The 23,039-nt window shown below is 39.9% G+C and overlaps 1 protein-coding gene across 1 annotated transcript; it reads left to right on the forward strand.

Moving 5' to 3' along the window:
• The first annotated feature begins 897 nt into the window (after positions 1 to 897).
• On the forward strand, positions 898 to 5,495 carry LOC128636220 (zona pellucida sperm-binding protein 3-like). The gene is made up of 8 exons (XM_053689264.1): positions 898 to 1,284; positions 3,586 to 3,704; positions 3,898 to 4,001; positions 4,071 to 4,248; positions 4,320 to 4,440; positions 4,532 to 4,623; positions 4,893 to 5,029; positions 5,278 to 5,495. The coding sequence occupies exons 1-8, from the start codon at positions 898 to 900 to the stop codon at positions 5,493 to 5,495; spliced, it is 1,356 nt and encodes a 451-aa protein (XP_053545239.1).
• The last annotated feature ends 17,544 nt before the right edge of the window (positions 5,496 to 23,039 follow it).

A 23,039-nucleotide genomic window follows, 5' to 3' on the forward strand; every position in this document is an offset into this window, starting at 1 on the left:
TCAGCACCATGGATAGCGCTTGCTTATTGGTGGCTGACATTTAGCCACCAATCAGCAAGCATAACCCAGGTTCTCAACCAAAAATGGGCCGGCTCCTATGATTTACATAACAGTTTTTTAAATAAAGATAGCAAGCGAATGAAGAAAATTGATAAAATGAGTAAATTAGAAAGTTGCTTAAAATTGCCTGCTCTATCTGAATCACAAAAGAAAACATTTGGGTTCAGTGTCCCTTTAAAGAAAGAATTTGGGTTTAGTATCCCTTTAAGCTTAGTACATTATAAACTGAATAACAGTTGCAAAAAAATATATTAAATATATTAAAAATATTACTTCACTTAATTATATACTGTATATATGGAGAAGTTGAACACAGTTAAAGTGACAGAACACTTCAACTGTAACATATAACAAATTTAACTTAGAACAGATCGTTTACCTGGGTGTTCACGCAGGATTAGTTTTGCAGAAAACATTTTTTTAATGTATAGTTTGATTTTACTGCTCCATAGAGTGATCTGGAGAAAAGCCTTAGAATAGTGTGTCATAATGTCTCAAACTGTGATAGCTCTGAAAAGATCCAAAATATGTTCTGTACTTCAGAGCTGCATAATAGAAAAAAAAAACAAGAAGAGGCACTGTGTAATGTGTTGAGGGCTTAGGTATAAAAGCAGGAAATCATTAGATCTCTAAGCTTCTAATAGGATACATTTTATTGATTAGCCCAAATTAGTTCCAACAGAGACATCCGGCAACCCTGGCAGGTTTGTAGCCTTAATTGTAATACATGATCAGGTGTGTGTGATTGCCTGCCCCAGGTGGAACCTAAAATCAGTTGGAGGGAGGGGTATAAATATTTCTTCCCCAGACCCTTTCCATGTGCTGTTTCTTGTCAGAATGGGTTTGTGGGTGAAGCTGAGTTGGCTGTGTCTGGTGGTAATGGTAGTTAGAGTAGCTTGCCAGGGGAATTTCCCTCCTCACAGTTGGAGACAAGGGGACACTTGGAGGCGTCAGCCTGGGTTTGGAGTTGCTCAGGGATATGATAGGTGGTATCCTCAGAGTGTTGGTCCATCTAGACAGCTGCCCCAGAACCAGCCTATTAGTGTGCAGTGTCAGGAGGACAGTATGGTGGTGACAGTGCAAAGGGATCTGTATGGAATTGGAAAGATTGTGAAGGCCTCAGACCTTACTTTAGGAACCCAGAGTTGTCAGCCTAGTGCCCAGAGTACAAATCTAATGGTGGTTTTCCAGAATGGTCTCCAAGACTGTGGGAACAGCTTGCAGGTAAGATCTGATGAGCTCTAAACTTAGATGTTCAGGTAGTGCATGCATTTTTAAAAAACTTTCCAATTTACTTCTATTGTCATTTGCTTTGTTCTGATCCTTTAAGTGTATATTTAGGTAGCCTAATAGGAACTTAGGAGCGTGCACACGTCTAACAGCATTATTTGCTACAATGCAAGTGCTGCCAGATGGCTAAATACACATGCACGCTCCTGAACTCACATAGGATTACTCTGTTTCATAGGATACAAAGAATACTAATCAGAATTGATAGAAGTTAATTGGAAAGAATTAATTCCCAGCAAACTTGATACACACCTGAACTTTAATGGGTTTGACACCTAACAAACAGCTTAAATACGCATTTGGAGTGAGACCAAATAGAAAAAAAACCAGTATTGGTGCACATCCAATAAACTAACTTAAAATGCTTTAGCTGTGCTGTGTGACTAAAATCCCGTTTTGATTATTAAAAGTAGGTATCATTTCTACCCCCCATGTGAATACATGCCCTGGCTTTTTGTTCGTGTGTATCTCCCCTGCTCAAAACAGTAACCCAGCTGCACTTATTTTTTTATAACTTCTGTCTGAGTTTAATGTGAATTTTTGATTAATAATTTCCCATTAGCTACATGAAAAGGACAGCAGTTATCCTCTTAAAGGGATATTCCAGCCAAAATTGGAAACCACATGGGTGCATTTTGGTATTGTACAGAAGCAATTTTGTAATATACATGCATTAGCAAAAATGCTTCTAATAAAAGCTATAGCTGTTTAAAAGTGTATTTTAAGTATGCACCAGCATTTTAAATGCAGCACTTGCTCAGAGCCTAAGGTGCTTGTACCATCTGGTAATGACCCAATTTGTTAAATGCTGACATGATACAAGCCCCACTGATTATCTGAGCAGCTGCATCATTTAAAACATGGGTGCAGTGAATATCTATCTATGCCACACACGCAGAGAAAAATGTTACACTAAAACAGCGATAACTTACTAGAAGCACCTCTGCCAATACATTGTATATTGCAAATATGTTTCTATGCATTTAAATTTTGACTGGAATGTCCCTTTAATAGGAAACCCTTAAAGAGACATGAAAACGACCTTTCCAATTTACTTATACCAAATTTGTTTCCTTCTCATTGTCCTTTTATTGAAGGGGCAGCAATGCACTACTGGGAGCTAGCTTTACATATCTAGAGAGACAATCACAAGCTAGCTGCCAGTAGTGTAGGGTATGTATTCTTTTTTTCAACAATAGATACTAAGTGAACAAAGCAAATTTCTAAAGAGAAGAGAATTTGAGTCTTAGACTTACATGTGCTATCTGATTAGTGCAAGTTTAATTTTAACTTTCCTGTCCCTTAAGTTTACTGAAATTGCATGGAACGTGTACCAATTGGGAAATACTTGGCAAGGCACTGCCTGCTTTCTGAAAGATGAGTTAATTAACTAAAGGCCAATTGTTAACTGAACTAAAAGAGAATGGATTTACTTGTAAGTGGATAAAAGCAGTTTGACTTTACCATGCATGAAGAGCTAATCTATTAAAGGGACAGTTCAACCAAAAGTCTCCCATTTAAATTGTTCAATGATCCATTTTACCTGCCTGGTAGCCTCACAGGGACAAACAAAACTAAACGTACCTTTTGTTCCTCAAACAAACTCATGAAAAAGTTCCCTGTTTGAGGAATTAAACGTACGTTGAGTAGTTTTGGTTTGTCCCTGTGAGGCTACTGTAACTGATCAGCAGGAACGCTGAGCCGGTGATTTCTCATTTGATTTTAGCATCAGCGTTTCCCGGCACTATTTGGGACTGTAGAGTAAAAGATTGCGCTCTACAAACAACACGCCCAACTGCAACAAACACAGATTTTAATTTGTGCACAATTTTATTTATCTTGTGAGTAGCTCTCTCGTATAGGGGCTATTTTAATAAACGTTATCTTTTAATCTACACTTAGATGTGTGTTTTTGTGCTCTTTTCTTTAACCAATTTTCATCTAACTGCATTTAATAGACACCACTATAAAGAATATGCAGATAATGACCTAAAATTACACTAACTTTTTTTTTTAGATATTTAGAAGCTCCAAATTTAGCACTGAGGTTAATCTGGGAAACCCACTTAATGGGCGGAGAAAGCAGGAAGAGCAGACAGGACAAGAGTGTCAAACTGTGCGAAATCATTTTATTTTTGTGTTAACTTTCAAATTGCATGTAAATCTTAGTTGCCATATCTAGTTAAACATTCTTTACTGTGAGTGATGTAGTGAGTCTTTACTGTGTCTTTTCAGATGACTCCTGAATTCATGGTCTACAGCACAAATTTGAACTACAACCCCACTCCATCTGGCAATTCTCCTATCATCAGGACCAATGCTGCTGTGGTCTTAATCCAATGTTATTATCCACGGTGAGGCTTCATTTTCCTTCTAGTTTCCAAAAGTCTTATGTCTCTATCACTAAATGAAAAGTGCTCAACTCCCTTTTTTCCCTTCTAACAAGTTGTTAAAATACTTTCTCCCCCCCCCCCCCCCCAATGACTGGTAGATACACATTAAACAACCTTGTGCTAGACACTTCTAAAAAAATTTTTATATCTACAGACACGAGAATGTGAGCAGCAATGCCATAAAACCAACATGGATGCCTTACATCTCTACTATTTCTGCAGAAGAAAGATTAGTGTTCTCTTTAAATCTAATGAATGGTATGTAAGTGTATTCTCTGAAGAAAGGGTGTTAGAATTCTGTATTTAATGCTTTGTGCTCTTCATCAGATGACTGGAGTGCTCCAAGAACCTCTACGGTCTTCCGACTGGGTGACGTCTTCCATATTGGAGCCTCTGTTGATTCTGGCAACCATGTGCCTATGACTGTCTTTGTTGACAGTTGTGTGGCCACATTAAATCCCACTGCCAACTCTGATCCCAGCTATGAAATAATTTCTCTTAATGGGTGAGTCTTACTAGCTAGTAATGCTAGTCACTGGCAAGTTTATAATACTTATTGTAAATCCTTAATTACAGGTGCTTGATGGATGGGAAAGAGGCAGATTCCACATCTGCATTCATGTCCCCAAGGCCCCAGCCAGACAAACTCCAGTTCACAGTTGATGCTTTTAGATTTACTGGGAGAGATGTATCCACTGTAAGAAATGCATTCAAATGAAATAAGGGTCTCTAAAAATTATATACTGAGAATTTCTTTGACTTTTTTTTTTTTTAAATCTCTTCCATAGATTTACATTACTTGCAGCCTAAGAGCTGCAGCAGCTACCCAGCTTCCAGATCCCATGAACAAGGCTTGTTCGTTCAGCAAAACCAGCAATACGTAAGTAGCCTAGAAGCAGTCTGGGATACTAATTGCTTTCTTAGCATACAAATAGTGCTTTTATTTAGCCCTGTGGGCAGAATGCTTTGTCAAATAGGTTTCAGGATCCTAGTACAACTAGACCATTGTTTTTTTTTTTTTGTTTTTTTAATAGAAGCATTTTTGCTGCACTCTCAGAACCAAACAACCTAGGACTAGCTTTCCCCCCCCCCCCCCTTATTTAACCAAGGTCACTTACATGGGCTTAATGACCTAATTTGTCTCCACAGTTGGTCCTCTCTTGAAGGTACCAGTGACATCTGTAGATGCTGTGACACTGGGAACTGTGTAGCTTCTCCTGGTCAGAGCAGGAGGGTTAGCCAGTATAATCAAGGTAGAGGAAGAGGAAAGAGACAAGCTGGACCTGGTAGGTTGTCATGTTAATGCTGTTGGGATGCCTAGAATAATTGAGTTGGTTCTTTGTACCCATACTAGTCTGGAGTAAATGATGCCAATATAATACAATTAAGCAGAATTTGATTCTATGTAGTTATATAAAAAAAAGCTTCCCATAAGTCTCTGTATTTATAAACTATGCAGCAATCTTTAGTACTTTAACAGTACATCAAAGTTTTAGTGCACATGTTCAAAACCTTTAATCTGTTTCTATTCTAGATACTTCTGTAGAGAGAGAACAAACCTTGGCCACTCTGGGACCCTTACTGGTAATTGGACCGGACCAAAACAAAGCACTGGCAGTGACTCAGAATCTGGATTCGTTGGAGTTCTGGGTGTGGGTGGCAGTAGGTTCTCTGAGTCTTGTTGTATTGGTGGTTTGTGCTGCTGTGATAGGGAAGCGTGTAGTTAAGAAACGCATCCTGCTGGCTGAATAAATTTTTTTTGAATATAATGCTTTTTCATGATTTCATATTGATGCCATTTTATATCTAGCAATTAGTTTCATCACTATCTGCTGGAGATAACATGAGTCTTGATCAGATCTTCGAACTATTCCATGGGTGAACTTTCATACATCGGGGAATCAATGAGAAATTTTAAGAATTTAGAAGATTACAAAATTCACTGATTAAAAAAATCCTATTCACAAGTAGAATAGGGTGTAACCTGCACAATGTGAATCTTGGCTTTCATATGATAAAATAGTTAAAGGGACAGTAAACACCAGAATTTGTTTTAAAAGATAGATAATCCCTTTATTACCCATTCCCCAGTTTTGCAAAACCAACAGTTATAATACACTTACCTCTGTGATTAACTTGTATCTAAGCATCTTCTGACAAACCCCTAATCACATGACAACATTTTATTTATCTATAGACTTTCATTTTAGCCAATTAGTGCAGTGTCTACCACAATCCATGGGCGTGCTCACAATGTTATCTATAGGGTTTATCTGAACTAGCTCTCCCCTGCTGTGAAAAGCAAATACAAAGCATGTGATTAGAGGCGGCCTTCAAGGGCTTAGAAATTCTCATGAGCCTTCCTAAGTTTAGCTTTCAACTAAGAATACCAAAAGAACAAAGCAAAATTGGTGATAAAAATAAATTGGAAAGTTGTTTAAAATTACATGCCCTATTTGAAACTTTTTTTTACTTGACTGTCCCTTAATGATTTGCTGCTCTATGAAAATTCTCTACACAACAGGTTTTTTTTGTTATTTTGTGCACCCTACCTAATGTTCTGTTCAACAGAGAATTCAATTACTCCTGTTAATTCCTCTCCTGATACTTAAAAAACTAACTTTCCCTCCCTCCATGCTCCACACTTGACTGTTAATTCACATGTGCTGACAATAGTTTTGCAGAGCGCCATGGCACCTTGGGCAGCTCGGACACCAGCAGAGACCCTTTTACTATCACATCTAGGGTTAAGGGAGCACATGGGGGGTTGACAAGTGAAAAGCACCAGAACTTGATACAAGGTGTCAACCTCTTGCCGGGTCAGAAGTCTACTAAGGCATCAGTGCAGTGACATGGACAGGTGAGGAGTGATTACATGGTGTAGTGGTGCATCTGTGTGCAATGCTTCATAAATTATTCCAGTATTAAGAACTAACCAGAATTGTGCTGCTGGGGGCCATTGCTGACAGTGTGACAACCCTATACTTGGTGCCAATTGCCCTTAGGGCTTATGTTAGTTGTATTGTAACAGTCTCCATATTGTGTGAGTGACAGCCCGCCCCCTGAGAAGCAGTCTGGGATACTTCTTGCTTTCTTAGCATACAAATTGTGCTTTTATTTAGCCATGTGGGCAGAATGCTTTGCCAAATAGGTTTCAGGATCCTAGTACAACTAGACCACTATGTGGTCCTGAGTGCAGAAAAAATGCTTCTATTAGAAAACACGGCTAGTCCTATTTTTTTTTTTTTCATGTAATTGGCAAGAGTCCATGAGCTAGTGATGTATGGGATATACAATCCTACCAGGAGGGGCAAAGTTTCCCAAACCTCAAAATGCCTATAAAAATGCCAAAATTACCTGGGGTATAGTCTGTTTTTGTGTTTTTTTTTAAATTTGTGGGCAGACTTAGGCTCACAAGGGTGCAAAATACCAAAGTTTATTGCGTCATTCTTGGCGCAAGATTTTTTGGCACAAAGTTACGTTCATTGACGCAAATTTGTCATTTCCGGCGTCTTAGTCGTCGCCGAGTCCTTCACAAGGTTGCGCCGTATGACGTGAGTCATTTCTGGACTTTTTTGGCGCCAAAAAAATTCTGTTGTGAGTCATACTTGGCGCCAAATATTTTTTCATTATTTAAGACCCCATTCCTATATGCCTCTTGCCTTTTTTTTCTCTATCAGAGGGCTATGCTGTTTGCATTTTTTCCCATTCCTGAAACTGCCATATAAGGAAATTGATAATTTTGCTTTTTTTTTCTTACATTTGCAAGATGTCTCAATCTGATCCGGTCTCAGAAATAGCTTTGGTAGAACTGTTATCAGGGATCCAACAGCGAAGTGCATTTGTTGTAAATTTGCGAAGGTTATTCCTCCTGCTGTGGTTTGTAATAGTTGTCATGATAAACTTTTACATGCTGAGAATCTATCTGGTTCAGAAGATCCTGCCTTAGATATTGACACTGACAAATCTATTTAAAATGTAGTGTGTTGGTTACATTGGATATGGAGGAAACTAGTCCTCTTGATATTAAAATAAGTAAACGTTTAAATTCTGTTTATAAACCTCCTGTGGTTTTTCCAGTTCCTGATGCTATTTCTGATATGATTTCTAAGGAATGGAATAGGCCTGCTACTACTTTTAATCCTCCTAGGTTTAAAAAATTGTATCCTTTGCCCGCAGTTTGGAGTTCTGGGAAAAGATCCCCAAAGTTGATGGGGCTATTTCTACTCTTGCTAAACGTACTACTTATCCTACGGAAGATAGTACTTTAAAAGATCCTTTAGATGGGAAACTTGACTCTTATCTAAGGAAAGCTTATATTCTGGTCATCTTCTTAGGCCTGCAATTTCTTTGGCTGATGTTGCAGCTGTTTCTACTTTTTGGTTGGAGACTTTACCGCATCAAGTATCAGATAATTTGTCTAGCATTGTTAACTTTATTCAACATGCTAATTTCATTTGTAATGCCATTTTTTATCAAAATTGATGTTAAATCTGTCTTTAGCTATTTTAGCTAGAAGAGCTTTGTGGCTTAAATCTTGGAATGCTGATATGACTTCCAAGTCAAGATTGCGATCTTTCTTTCCAAGGTAATTATTTGGTTTAGTTGGATTCGATAACTAAGGGTAAATCTAAAGCTTCTAACAGTTTTCATTGACAAAATAAGGAACAGAAGCCTAAAACTTCCCCATTGGATTCAGAATATTGTCTCTCAGGGGTACAGAATAGGATTCAGAGTAATCTGAATTCCAGCAACCCAGTAAAGGATCAGGCTTTCCTGAAGTGTTTCAGACCTGGAGTTATCAGGGGTAATCATGCCAGTTCAGTTTCAGGAACAGGGTCTGGGGTTTTATTTAAATCTATTCATTGTCCGAAAGAGAGAAAATTAATTCAGGCCAGTTTTGGGTCTAAAAACTTTGAATCGATTATGTAAGACTACCAAGTTTCAAAATGGTGACTAAAAGGACTATTCTGCCTTTTGTTCAGCAAGGGCACTATATGTCCACAATAGACTTACAGGATGCATATCTTCATATTCTGATTCATCCAGATCACTTAGTTCCTGAGATTCTCTTTTCTAGACAAGCATTACCAATTTGTTGCTCTTCCTTTTGGCCTAGCGAGAGCTAAAAATCTTTTCAAAGGTTCTGTGTCCTACTCTCTGTAATCAGAGCGGGTTATTGTGGCATTTCCTTATTTGGACGATATCTTGGTACTTGCTTAGTCTTTACGTTCTGCAGAATCTCAAACGACTAAACTAGTGTTTCTTTAAAAACAAGGTTGGAGAATCAATTTACTAAAAATGTCCTTGATTCCTCAGACAAGGGTCACCTTTTTAGATTTCCAGATAGATTCAGTGTCCAAAACTGTCTCTAACAGACAAGAGGCTTTTAAAATTGGTTATAACAACAAAATAGAGGGGGCGCTAAAGGTGCAGGGGTAACTCAGTGCAAAAAATGAATCACTATGCGTGGATAATGCAGAACAATTCAAATATCACAAGTTCCAAACAAAATAAAAATTAAAATGAAAAATATATATGAAATAAAAAAACCTTGAATTATTGAATAAAGGATAATACAGAGATCAAAGTCTTTCTTTGAAATGGATGACCGGAGAAAATGGGATATACAATGTTCATATGTGGGCTGCCTCCTCTTCACCGACTGGTCCGGGTATAGCTGAACAAGTACAAGAAGACAGAGGGGTGCCTCATGTGTGGTATAGTCAGATGGTATGATACAAAACAAACAGAATGGAGCCAAATGAGTACTCACATACTATTGAAGCACACCTATGTGCTGGTAGAGACAAGCTGCAATTTCATATAGGTGTGACAGCTCACCCTCCAGGCAAAACTGTGTAGATACTCCTGTAGCACACTTATGTCAGGCTGTAACTTTATGACAGGTGTAGCAGCTCACCCTAGATGTAGATTCTTGGTTGTGCAGGGGTGTAGGTCCCAGTGAGCAATCAGCGAAGGTAGGAAAAGAACTCCACTCAGAGTACATTTAAAATAAAATGTAGCTATTTATTAAAAACAAAGATAAAAAAACATAATTTATGCTTACCTGACCTCTTGTAGTGTATCCAGTCCACGGATCATCCATTACTTATGGGATATTCTCCTTCCCAACAGGAAGTTGCAAGAGGATCACCCACAGCAGAGCTGCTATATAGCTCCTCCCCTCACTGTCATATCCAGTCATTCGACCGAAACAAGACGAGAAAGGAGAAACCATAGGGTGCAGTGGTGACTGTAGTTTAATTAAAATTTAGACCTGCCTTAAAAGGACAGGGCGGGCCGTGGACTGGATACACTACAAGAGAAATAAATTTATCAGGTAAGCATAAATTGTTTTCTCTTGTTAAGTGTATCCAGTCCAAGGATCATCCATTACTTATGGGATACCAATACCAAAGCTAAAGTACACAGATGATGGGAGGGACAAGGCAGGATTAAACGGAGGGAACCACTGCCTGAAAAACCTTTCTCCCAAAAATAGCCTCCGAAGAAGCAAAAGTATCAAATTTGTAAAATTTTGAAAAGGTGTGAAGCGAAGACCAAGTCGCAGCCTTGCAGATCTGTTCAACAGAGGCCACATTTTTAAAGGCCCAGGTGGAAGCCACAGCTCTAGTAGAATGAGCTGTAATCTTTTCAGGGGGCTGCTGTGCAGCAGTCTCATAGGCTAAGCGAATTATGCTCCGAAGCCAAAAGGAAAGAGAGGTTGCCGAAGCTTTTTGACCTCTCCTCTGTCCAAACGACAAACAGGGAAGATGTTTGGTGAAAATCTTTAGTAGCTTGTAAGTAAAACTTCAAGGCACGGACTACGTCCAGATTATGTAAAAGACGTTCCTTCTTTGAAGAAGGATTAGGACACAATGATGGAACAACAATCTCTTGATTGATATTCTTATTAGAAACCACCTTAGGTAAAAACCCAGGTTTGGTACGCAGAACTACCTTATCTGCATGAAAAATCAGATAAGGAGAATCACATTGTAAGGCAGATAGCTCAGAGACTCTTCGAGCCGAGGAAATAGCCATTAAAAACAGAACTTTCCAAGATAAAAGTTTAATATCAATGGAATGAAGGGGTTCAAACGGAACTCCTTGAAGAACTTTAAGAACCAAGTTTAAGCTCCACGGGGGAGCAACAGTTTTAAACACAGGCTTAATTCTAACCAAAGCCTGACAAAATGCCTGGACGTCTGGAACCTCTGCCAGACGCTTGTGCAAAAGAATAGACAGAGCAGAAATCTGTCCTTTTAAAGAACTATCTGATAATCCTTTGTCCAAACCCTCTTGGAGAAAGGACAATATCCTAGGAATCCTAACCTTACTCCATGAGTAATTCTTGGATTCACACCAATAAAGGTATTTACGCCATATCTTATGGTAGATTTTCCTGGTGACAGGCTTTCGTGCCTGTATTAAGGTATCAATGACTGACTCGGAGAAGCCACGCCTTGATAGAATCAAGCGTTCAATCTCCATGCAGTCAGTCTCAGAGAAATTAGATTTGGATGATTGAAGGGACCTTGTATTAGAAGGTCCTGCCTCAGAGGCAGAGTCCATGGTGGAAAAGATGACATGTCCACTAGGTCTGGATACCAGGTCCTGCGTGGCCACGCAGGCGCTATCAGAATCACTGATGCTCTCTCCTGCTTGATTTTGGCAATCAGTCGAGGGAGCAGAGGAAACGGTGGAAACGCATAAGCCAGGTTGAAAAACCAAGGAGCTGCTAGAGCATCTATCCGCGTCGCTCCCGGGTCCCTGGACCTGGATCCGTAACAAGGAAGCTTGGCATTCTGGCGAGACGCCATGAGATCCAGTTCTGGTTTGCCCCAACGATGGATCAGTTGAGCAAATACCTCCGGATGGAGTTCCCACTCCCCCGGATGAAAAGTCTGACGACTTAGAAAATCCGCCTCCCAGTTCTCTACGCCTGGGATGTGGATCGCTGACAGGTGGCAAGAGTGAGACTCTTCCCAGCGAATTATCTTTGAGACTTCTAACATCGCTAGGGAACTCCTGGTTCCCCCTTGATGGTTGATGTAAGCCACAGTCGTGATGTTGTCCGACTGAAATCTGATGAACCTCAGGGTTGCTAACTGAGGCCAAGCCAGAAGAGCATTGAATATTGCTCTTAACTCCAGAATATTGATTGGGAGGAGTCTCTCCTCCTGAGTCCACAATCCCTGAGCCTTCAGGGAGTTCCAGACTGCGCCCCAACCTAGAAGGCTGGCATCTGTTGTTACAATCGTCCAATCTGGCCTGCGAAAGGTCATACCCTTGGACAGATGGACCCGAGATAACCACCAGAGAAGAGAATCTCTGGTCTCTTGATCCAGATTTAGTAGAGGGGACAAATCTGAGTAATCCCCATTCCACTGATTTAGCATGCATAATTGCAGCGTTCTGAGATGCAGGCGCGCAAATGGCACTATGTCCATTGCCGCTACCATTAAGCCGATTACTTCCATGCACTGAGCCACTGACGGACGTGGAATGGAATGAAGGACACGGCAAGCATTTAGAAGTTTTGATAACCTGGACTCCGTCAGGTAAATTTTCATCTCTACAGAATCTATAGGAGTCCCTAGGAAGGAGACTCTTGTGAGTGGGGATAGAGAACTCTTTTTCCACGTTCACTTTCCACCTGTGCGACCTCAGAAATGCCAGAACTATCTCTGTATGAGCCTTGGCAATTTGAAAGCTTGACGCCTGTATCAGGATGTCGTCTAGATAAGGAGCCACCGCTATGCCTCGCGGTCTTAGAACTGCCAGAAGTGAGCCCAGAACCTTTGTAAAAATTCTCGGGGCTGTGGCCAACCCGAAGGGAAGAGCTACAAATTGGTAATGCCTGTCTAGAAAGGCAAACCTTAGGAACCGATAATGATCTTTGTGAATCGGTATGTGAAGGTAGGCATCCTTTAAGTAAACTGTGGTCATGTACTGACCCTCTTGGATCATGGGTAGGATGGTCCGAATAGTTTCCATTTTGAATGATGGAACTTTGAGGAATTTGTTTAAGATCTTTAGATCCAAGATTGGTCTGAAGGTTCTGAAGGATCACTCCCTTGCACACAGCTTAGGAATGCCTCTTTCTTTATCTGATTTGCTGATAACCTTGAAAGATCAAAGCTTCTCCTCCACAAGGGAGATTTCAAGTCCAGAAGATATCCCTGAGATATGATCTCCAACGCCCAGGGATCCTGAACATCTCTTGCCCACGCCTGGGCGAAGAGAGAAAGTCTGCCCCCCACTAGATCCGTTTCCGGATAGGGGGCTGTCCCTTCATGCTGTCTTGGCAGCAGCAGGCTTTCTGGCCTGCTTGCCCTTGTTCCAGGACTGGTTAGGTTTCCAGGCCTGTCTGGAATGAGCAACAGTTCCCTCTTGTTTTGAAGCGGAGGAAGTTGATGCTGCTCCTGCCTTGAAATTTCGAAAGGCACGAAAATTAGACTGTTTGGCCTTTGATTTGGCCCTGTCCTGAGGAAGGGTATGTCAGCAATAATTTCCTTCAAGCCAGGCCCGAATAAGGTCTGCCCTTTGAAAGGAATGTTGAGTAACTTAGACTTTGAAGTCACGTCAGCTGACCAGGATTTAAGCCATAGCGCCCTGCGCGCCTGGATGGTGAATCCGGAATTCTTAGCCGTTAGTTTAGTCAAATGAACAATGGCATCAGAAGCAAATGAGTTAGCTAGCTTAAGCGTTCTAAGCTTGTCCATAATTTCATCCAATGGAGCTGTACGGATGGCCTCTTCTAGGGCCTCAAACCAGAATGCCGCTGCAGCAGTGACAGGCGCAATGCATGCAAGGGGCTGTAGAATAAAATCTTGTTGAATAAACATTTTCTTAAGGTAACCCTCTAATTTTTTTCCATTGGATCTGAAAAAGCACAACTGTCCTCAACCGGGATAGTGGTACGCTTTGCTAAAGTAGAAACTGCTCCCTCCACCTTAGGGACCGTCTTCCATAAGTCCCGTGTAGTGGCGTCTATTGGAAACATTTTTCTAAATATAGGAGGTGGGGAAAAGGGCACACCGGGTCTATCCCACTCCTTGCTAATAATTTCTGTAAGCCTTTTAGGTATAGGAACCACATAGTATCTATCCAGCCTACACAATTTCTCTGGAATTGCAACTGTGTTAGTCATCCAGAGCAGCTAATACCTCCCCAAGCAATACACAGAGGTTCTCAAGCTTAAATTTAAAATTAGAAATCTCTGAATCAGGTTTCCCCGGGTCAGAGATGTCACCCACAGACTGAAGCTCTCCGTCCTCATGTTCTGCATACTGTGACGCAGTATCAGACATGGCTCTTACAGCATTTGCGCGCTCTGTATCTCTCCTAACCACAGAGCTATCGCGCTTGCCTCTTAATTCAGGCAATCTAGATAATACCTCTGACAGGGTATTATTCATGATTGCAGCCATGTCCTGCAAGGTAATCGCTATGGGCGTCCCTGATGTACTTGGCGCCATATTAGCGTGCGTCCCTTGAGCGGGAGGCGAAGGGTCTGACACGTGGGGAGAGTTAGTCGGCATAACTTCCCCCTCGACAGAACCCTCTGGTGATAATTCTTTTATAGATAAAGACTGATCTTTACTGTTTAAGGTGAAATCAATACATTTAGTACACATTCTCCTATGGGGCTCCACCATGGCTTTCAAACATAATGAACAAGTAGGTTCCTCTGTATCAGACATGTTTAAACAGACTAGCAATGAAACTAGCAAGCTTGGAAAACACTTAAAACAAGTTTACAAGCAATATAAAAAACGTTACTGCGCCTTTAAGAAACACAAATTTTGTCAAAATTTGAAATAACAGTGAAAAAAGGCAGTTACACTAACGAAATTTTTACAGTGTATGTAACAAGTTAGCAGAGCATTGCACCCACTTGCAAATGGATGATTAACCCCTTAATACCAAAAACGGAATAACAAATGACAAAAACGTTTTTTAAACAACAGTCACAACAACTGCCACAGCTCTACTTTGGCTTTTTACTTCCCTCAATACGAATTTTGAAGCCTTTTGAGCCCTTCAGAGAAGTCCTGGATCATGCAGGAAGAAGCTGGATGTCTGTGTCTGTAATTTTTGCTGTGCAAAAAAGCGCTAAAATAGGCCCCTCCCACTCATATTACAACAGTGGAAAGCCTCCAGGAACTGTTTCTAGGCAAAATTCAAGCCAGCCATGTGGAAAAAACTAGGCCCCAAGAAGTTTTATCACCAAACATATATAAAAATACGATTAAACATGCCAGCAAACGTTTTATATTACACTTTTATAAGAGTATGTATCTCTATTAATAAGCCTGATACCAGTCGCTATCACTGCATTTAAGGCTTTACTTACATTACTTCGGTATCAGCAGCATTTTCTAGCAAATTCCATCCCTAGAAAAATAATTTAACTGCACATACCTTATTGTAGGAAAACCTGCACGCTATTCCCCCTCTGAAGTTACCTCACTCCTCAGAATATGTGAGAACAGCCAAGGATCTTCGTTACTTCTGCTAAGATCATAGAAAACGCAGGCAGATTCTTCTTCTATATACTGCCTGAGATAAACGGTACACTCCGGTACCAGTTAAAAATAACAAACTTTTGATTGAAGAAATAAACTAAGTATAAAACACCACAGTCCTCTTACGACCTCCATCTTTGTTGAGAGTTGCAAGAGAATGACTGGATATGACAGTGAGGGGAGGAGCTTTATAGCAGCTCTGCTGTGGGTGATCCTCTTGCAACTTCCTGTTGGGAAGGAGAATATCCCATAAGTAATGGATGATCCGTGGACTGGATACACTTAACAAGAGTGGATAAAAGGGTATACATATTTGAGGTGGATAACTGTTAGTTTGTTATTTAAGGCAGAGGTAGGATGTTGAATGAATATATGCCTGATGAAACGGTTCTAACCGAGAAACACGTTGCATTTGAGGGGTGCCACTGTATACCCTTTTATCCACTCATCATAAACAACTGCTGTGTTGTTTTTTTATCTTTGTTTTTAATAAATAGCTACATTTTATTTTAAATGTACTCTGAGTGGAGTTCTTTTCCTACCTTATGCCTTTGCTGACTGCTCACTGGGACCTACACCCCTGCACAACCAAGAATCTACATCTAGGGTGAGCTGCTACACCTGTCATAAAGTTACAGCCTGCCTCTACCAGCACATAAGTGTGCTACAGGAGTATCTACACAGTTTTGCCTGGAGGGTGAGCTGTCACACCTATCTGAAATTGCAGCTTGTCTCTACCAGCACATAGGTGTGCTTCAATAGTATGTGAGTACTCATTTGGCTCCATTCTGTTTGTTTTGTATCATACCATCTGACTATACCACACATGAGGCACCCCTCTGTCTTCTTGTACTTTTAAAATTGGTTTTAGCTTGTCGGAACCTTCAGTCTGTCATTCCCTTCAGCAGTGGCGTCACTACTGGGGCCAAGGGGGGCATTTGCCCCCCAAAACTATGGCTTGAACCCCCCGCAACTACAAGCCCCGGCACTTTTATAATTCTAGATGACCAGGAGAGGGAATGGGATGAGTGAGACTGAGTCAGGAGTATGTATGTACAGTGTGAGTATTTATTGTTAAATTTTGTTTATATAATATTTACTGTTCATTGTTCAATTTTTATTTTGAGATGATTGAGTGAGTCATTTGCTTTTGCTGAGACACGTGACTGACTGAGATACACAATGATGAGGCTAAGCGGCAGCCTAAGAGTAAAGGCAGTGCTCCTCCCAGTGAAGTCCTACTGTCCCTGATGACAGACTGGCTTCATGATCAAATTAAATTATTCAATTCATATTTGTTCAAGTCCCTGTCCCGCACACCACAGCACGTGCCTCATGCCTGTTCAACACACGGCGGCAGCACACTGTCTGACTCTCTGACTCCAATAAATATTATATTACCCCATGTAATGGCAAGAATGGCAGCATTGGCATGCATCATGCTGTGTAGTGTGCTGGCGTTATTTGTTCCTCCAGATCAGTTCCAGTCCCAGACAGTGGTCACGTTCCTTCACAGCAGAAGGAACATGACCGGAGACTCTGGAGAGGAAGAGGGAGGAGCAAACCAGCAGCAGGTGATGTGTGCTGTGCAGATTCTGCAGAAGCGCGGGGGAAGAAGCTGGGCTGGCATTGTGCTCAGTGTGCGGTCTCTGACTGACTGTCTTGCAGACAGTGGAGGACATTCTGAGTGTCTGGCAGTGGCACTGACTGCTGTGGTGTGGGGCATTGTAAAAAATGGCGGTCTGATGTCTCCCCGGTAAGAGAGCTCGGCTGATTCTGGTGGGGTAGGATAAAAAAGATCAATCACATCCTTTAACGTTTTAACAGTCAACAGAACATTCATGGATGTTACATCCATCCATGAATGTTCTGTTGAGAGTTAAAACTTAAAAAAAAAAAAAAAATTATACTGTTACCATTACCAGGCAACATATATATATATATAAATTTTCTTGGTAAAATATTTGGGTGTGCAAGACAGTTGACCTTGTTTTTTTTACAGAAATTTTACTAGAGTTCAGGAGGGAAACCTAGGAAAATAATTCATATAATGAATGTAAATATAATAGTTCATCTTTAAGGTATCCTTTAGTAAAACTATACTTTTCCTAAGATATATATTTCCTTAACACAATGTGTGCATGTGTATTGTGAACTATATGTATCATATTGCTACAAACATTTGAAAATATTGCTGCTATAGTGCTCAATACACATGCACACTTCTGAGTCTACCTCAGTATGCTCTCTTGGATACCAAGAGAAGAAATAGGTAAATAGAAGTAAGCAATTGTTTTATATTGGTAGCACTTGCTGATTGGTGGCTACATTTAGACATCAGTCAGAAATCACTACCCAGGTGCTGAACCAAAAATGGGCTAGCTCCTAAGCTTACATTCTTGCTTTTTCCAATAAAGATAGCAAGAGAATGAAGAAAAAAATTATAATAGAGCATGCAATTTTAAGCAACTTTATAATTTACTCCTATCTGAATCATGCAAGTTTAACTTTAAATAGACTGTAAGTAACTTTAATATCCTGATTGTGAATTACCAGACACAAAAGGTAGAAAAATATTACTAGTATACTTAGTTATGGTCATCCTTTGGGACACACAGGCTAACCATGAGATATACTTTTTGGTAGAACGCAAAAAGTAAATTTTTATAGTTTTATATAGTGGTGTTTATTTGTTATAAATGTTAATTAACCCACAGCTAATATTTAATTTGACAGACTTCTATTTTCTATTTATGTCCATGCATATACAGTATGTCCTGGTATCTTATGTTATAATGCAAGACATAAGATGCATTACTCTTTTGTATTTTTAATACTTGCTTAGTTTTCCTTTTCCATTTATATATGTGTTTTATCTTCTTATGAAAAAATATAGACTGTTGTAATTTGTTGTTTTTCTGTGTGTATGTGTGTGTGTGTGTGTGTTTGTATGTATATATGTATGTTTTCTATGTATGCCCATGCATATATTTCCATGCATATTACGTTATAAAGGAAGGAATATATAATATGCATTACTGTTGTATTTTTAGTACCTTTTTTCCTTTTCCATTTATATTTTGTATGTATGTGTTTGTGTGTGTGTATGTGTGTTTTTGTGTGTGTGTGTTTAATTATTTATGTATGTGTGTAACAGTATGTATGTGTGCATGTAACTGTGTGTGTATGTGTGTTAAAATATATGTGTGTATGTATAAGTTTATTTTCAGTGGTATAAATTTGTGGTAAAAAATTAGCGCCCCCCCCCCCTCGTTTGACTGTGCTATCTTATGTGCCCCCCTATATATTTTTCCTAGAGTCGCCACTGCCCTTCAGTAGCTATGTGCATGGATATTCTAGGTCTTATGATGTAGCATCGGACGCAATCCCCTTTGCTCGTTTTCATACGAGACCTCTTCAGCTTTGTATGCTGAACCAATGGTGCAGGGATTATACAAGGATATCACAATTAAAATCCTTAAATCCCAATGTTTGACTATCTCTGACTTGGTGGTTAGATCACCATCGTATTATTCTAGGGGGCCTCTTTCGTTCGTCCAACCTGGACTGTGATCACAACAGATGCGAGTCTTTCAGGTTGGGGAGCTGTTTGGGGATCTGACAGCACAAGGGGTTTGGAAATCTCAAGAGGCGAGATTACCAATAAATATTTTGGAACTCTGTGCGCTTCTCAGGGCTCATCAGTTTTGGCCTCTATTGAAGAGAGAACTGTTCATTTGCTTTCAGACAGATATCACAACTGTGGCATATGTCAATCATCAGGGTGGGACTCACAGTCCTTAGGCTATGAAAGAAGTATCTTGGATACTTGTTTGGGCGGAATCCAGCTCCTGTCTATACCTGGGATATGAATCGCAGAAATTAGTCAATTGGGAAGCGGATTACCTCAGTCGTCAGACTTTACATCCGGGAGAATGGTCTCTCCACCCAGATGAGTTTTCTTAAATTGTTCACATGTGGGGGCTTCCAGAAATAGATCTGATGGCATCTCATCTAAACAAGAAACTTCCCAGGTACCTGTCCAGGGATCCTCAGGCGGAAGCAGTGGATGCATTGACACTTCCTTGGTGTTATCATCCAGCTTATATTTTTCCGCCTCTAGTTCTTCCAAGAGAGATCTCCAAAATCATCATGGAGCAATCATTTGTGCTGCTGGTGGCTCCAGCATGGCCTCACAGGTTTTGGTATGCAAATCTTGTTCAGATGTCCAGTTGCCAACCTTGGCCACTTCCATTAAGGCCAGACCTATTTCAAGGTCCGTTTTTCCTTTAGGATCTCAAATCATTAAATTTGAAGGTATGGAAATTGAACGCTTAGTATTAATCACAGTCAGAAAAACCTCTATGACTAAGCACTATGTTGCAGGCTAAATCTGTTTCTAGAAAGATTTATTATCGAGTTTGGAAGACTTACATTTCATGGTGTTCTTCTCATAAATTCTCTTGGCATTCTTTTAGAATTCCTAGAATTTTACAGTTTCTTCAGGATGGTTTGGATAAAGGTTTGTCTGCAAGTTCCTTGAAAGGACAAATCTCTAGCAATCTTTCTGTGGAATAAAACAGAAAGAGCAAACTTCCTGATATTCAATGTTTTGTGCAGGCTTTGGCTCGTATCAAGCCTGTCATTAAATCAATCTCTCTTCCTTGGAGTCTTAATTTTTGGTTTTGAAGGCATTACAGGCTCCTCCGTTTAATATCTAAAGAATGCATAGGCTCAAACTACTTTCTTGGAAAGTGTTTTCTTTTGGCCATCTCTTCTGCTAGAAGAGTTTCTGAATTATCCGCTCTCTTGTGAGTCTCCTTTTCTGATTTTTCATCAGGATAAGGCAGTTTTGCGGACTTCATTTAAATTATTACCGAAGGTTGTGAATTCTAACATTAATAGAGAAATTGTTGTTCCTTCCTTGTGTCCTAATCCTAAGAATTCTTTGGAGAGATCTTTACATTCTTTGGATGTGGTGAGAGCTCTGAAATTATGTTGAAGCTACTAAAGATTTCAGGAAGACTTCTAGTCTATCTTTCCGGTTCTAGGAAAGATCAGAAGGCTTCTGCCATTTCTTTGGCTTCATGGTTAAAACTTTTGATTCATCAAGCTTATTTGGAGTCGGGTCAAGCCCCGTCTCAGAGAATTACAGCTCATTCTACTAGTTCAGTTTCCACTTCATGGGCTTTTAAGAATGAAGCTTCAGTTGATCAGATTTGCAAAGCTGCTACTTGGTCTTCTTTGCATACATTTACTAAATTCTACCATTTTGATGTATTTGCTTCTTTGGAAGCAGTTTTTGGTAGTAAAGTTCTTCAGGCAGCTGTTTCAGTTTGATTCTTCTGCTTTTGATTTACGTTTCTTTTAATTTATGAGAAAAAAATTATATTTTGGGTTGTGGATAAATTTTTCAGCGGAAAATGGCTATTATTATTTTATCCCTCCCTCTCTAGTGACTGTTGTGTGGAGTTCCACATCTTGGGTATTGCTATCCCATACCTCACTAGCTCATGGACTCTTGCCAATTAAATGAAAAAACATAATTTATGTAAGAACTTACCTGATAAATTAATTTTTCATATTGGCAAGAGTCCATGAGACCCACCCTTTTTTATGATGTTTTTTTTTTTTTATAAAGCACAATTATTTCCAAATTCCTTTTGATGCTTTATTACTCCTTTTCTTTATCACCCCACTTCTTCACTATTAGTTAAACTGAATTGTGGGTGTGGTGAGGGGTGTATTTTGAGGTTTGGGAAACTTTGCCCCTCCAGGTAGGATTGTATATCCCATACGTCACTAACTCATGGACTCTTGCCAACATGAAAGAAATGAATTTATCAGGTAAGCTCTTACATAAATGATGTGTGTTCGCTTTTTCTTTCGGTCATCTGTCGTGTGTTCCTGGGGGGGTGTTTTGTTTTTTAAAACCAGATACCAAGAGATTAATTAAACTATACACAATCTAAATGGGCACTAGTATATGTCCTAGTTTGTGCTCTGACTTTGTCACTTTAAGACATTTCCTCTTAGAAATGAATATATTGTTGCAGTCAAGTCAAAATTTACTGGCATGCAATCCTTAACTTTCAAATTTATTTTTATCAAATTTGCTTATACATTCTAATCCTTTGTTAGGATTCGAATGCTGCATTAAGCGCTGTTAATCTCTTTTCAGAGACTGATTTTGGTGCAAGATATCAATTCTGCTCCAGAAAAGACAAATAGCTCTTTTGCATTCAGATTTCAATGCACAAGTCTATCTTTAAAGGGAAAGTAAAGTCCAAATTAAACTTTCATGATTCAGATAGGGCATGTCATTTTAAACAACTTTAAGTTACTTTTATCAAATTTGCTTTGTTCTTAGTTGAAAGTTAAACAGAGGTAGGCTCCTATGCTAATTTCTAAGCCCTTGAAGGCCGCCTCTCATCTGAATGCATTTGACAGTTTTTCACAGCTAGAGGGCGTTAGTTAATGTGTTTCATATATAACTGTGCTCATGCATGTGGAGTTATTTAAGAGTGAGCCCAAATTGCCTGAATGCAAGTCTGTCAAAATATCTGAGATAAGAGGCAATCAGCAGAAGCTTAGATACAAGGGGGGTCTATTTATAAAAAGGCCTGTCTGACATGATCCGATCAGCAGATCATGTCCGACAGACCTCACTGAAGGCGAAGAGCAACACGATTTCCGCATTCCGCATTGCACCAGCAGCTCTTGTGAACTGCTGGTGCAATGCCGCCCGCTCCAGATTCACGGCCGCTAGCAGGGGGTGTCAATCGACCTGATCGGGTTGAATTGCGGCAATGTCTGCCTGCCTCAGAACAGGCGGACAGGTTATGGAGCAGCGGACTTTAGACCGCTGCTCCATAACGTGTGTTTCTGCCGAGTCTGAAGGCTCCATACGGAGCTTGATAGATATGCCCCGAGGTAATTAGAGGTAAAAAGTGTTTCTATAACTGTTGGTTGTGCAAAACTGGGGAATGGTAAATAAAGAGATTATCGATCCTTTTTAAACAATAACATTTTTGGTGTTTACTTTCCCTTTAAACAATAAAAATGTTGGTGTAGTCATCTCTTTTTCAGATCAGGAAATAAGGTTCCTGTAGAGATGTCAGTTGTATTCTAAACAACCTGGATTTACAAAAACCTTACAAAGGGGATGGTAGAGGAATTCATCAAACTTGTATTGTGGCCTTTTGATTTACTCTTACACAAAAAAAAAATAATAATTTTAAGAGACACCCAATGGAACTAAATAAGGAAAAGAACATCTATAATTTTTTATTTAACACAAACTATTTTGGATGGCGAGGGAATATGGAAGATGAGAAATAAGATGTTTCTTAGTGTTGCATCAGCAGTGATGTATCATAATTGTAATGCCAGCTGTAGTGTGGCCCTCATTGTCCAAATGCTAAACCACTGCCTGGAATACCTTTATTTTTATAGCAGATTTGGCTGACATGCAGTCACATAATATAAAGAACCATACTGCTGAGAAAAATCAGGGAAAGCAGGCACCTCAAAGAATTCCACCCCTTTATTGCCAGCTGCCTCTTGCAGCAGTATCACAGAGCAACCTGTCCCAGCAACATCAGTGGCCAGATGTGCAACTCACGCCCACAGAAGAGCTCATTAATGAGCCTGTCAAAGGAGGGTAAGTGATGTTACCTAAAAAAATTTGGTTAAAAAGCTACACATTTTTTGGTGGCACTACTAAAAGCCGCAGAAGTAGTATTCTATTGATTCCGGT

This window comes from Bombina bombina, chromosome 7 (genome assembly GCF_027579735.1).
Source record: "Bombina bombina isolate aBomBom1 chromosome 7, aBomBom1.pri, whole genome shotgun sequence".
Taxonomy (NCBI): domain Eukaryota; kingdom Metazoa; phylum Chordata; class Amphibia; order Anura; family Bombinatoridae; genus Bombina; species Bombina bombina.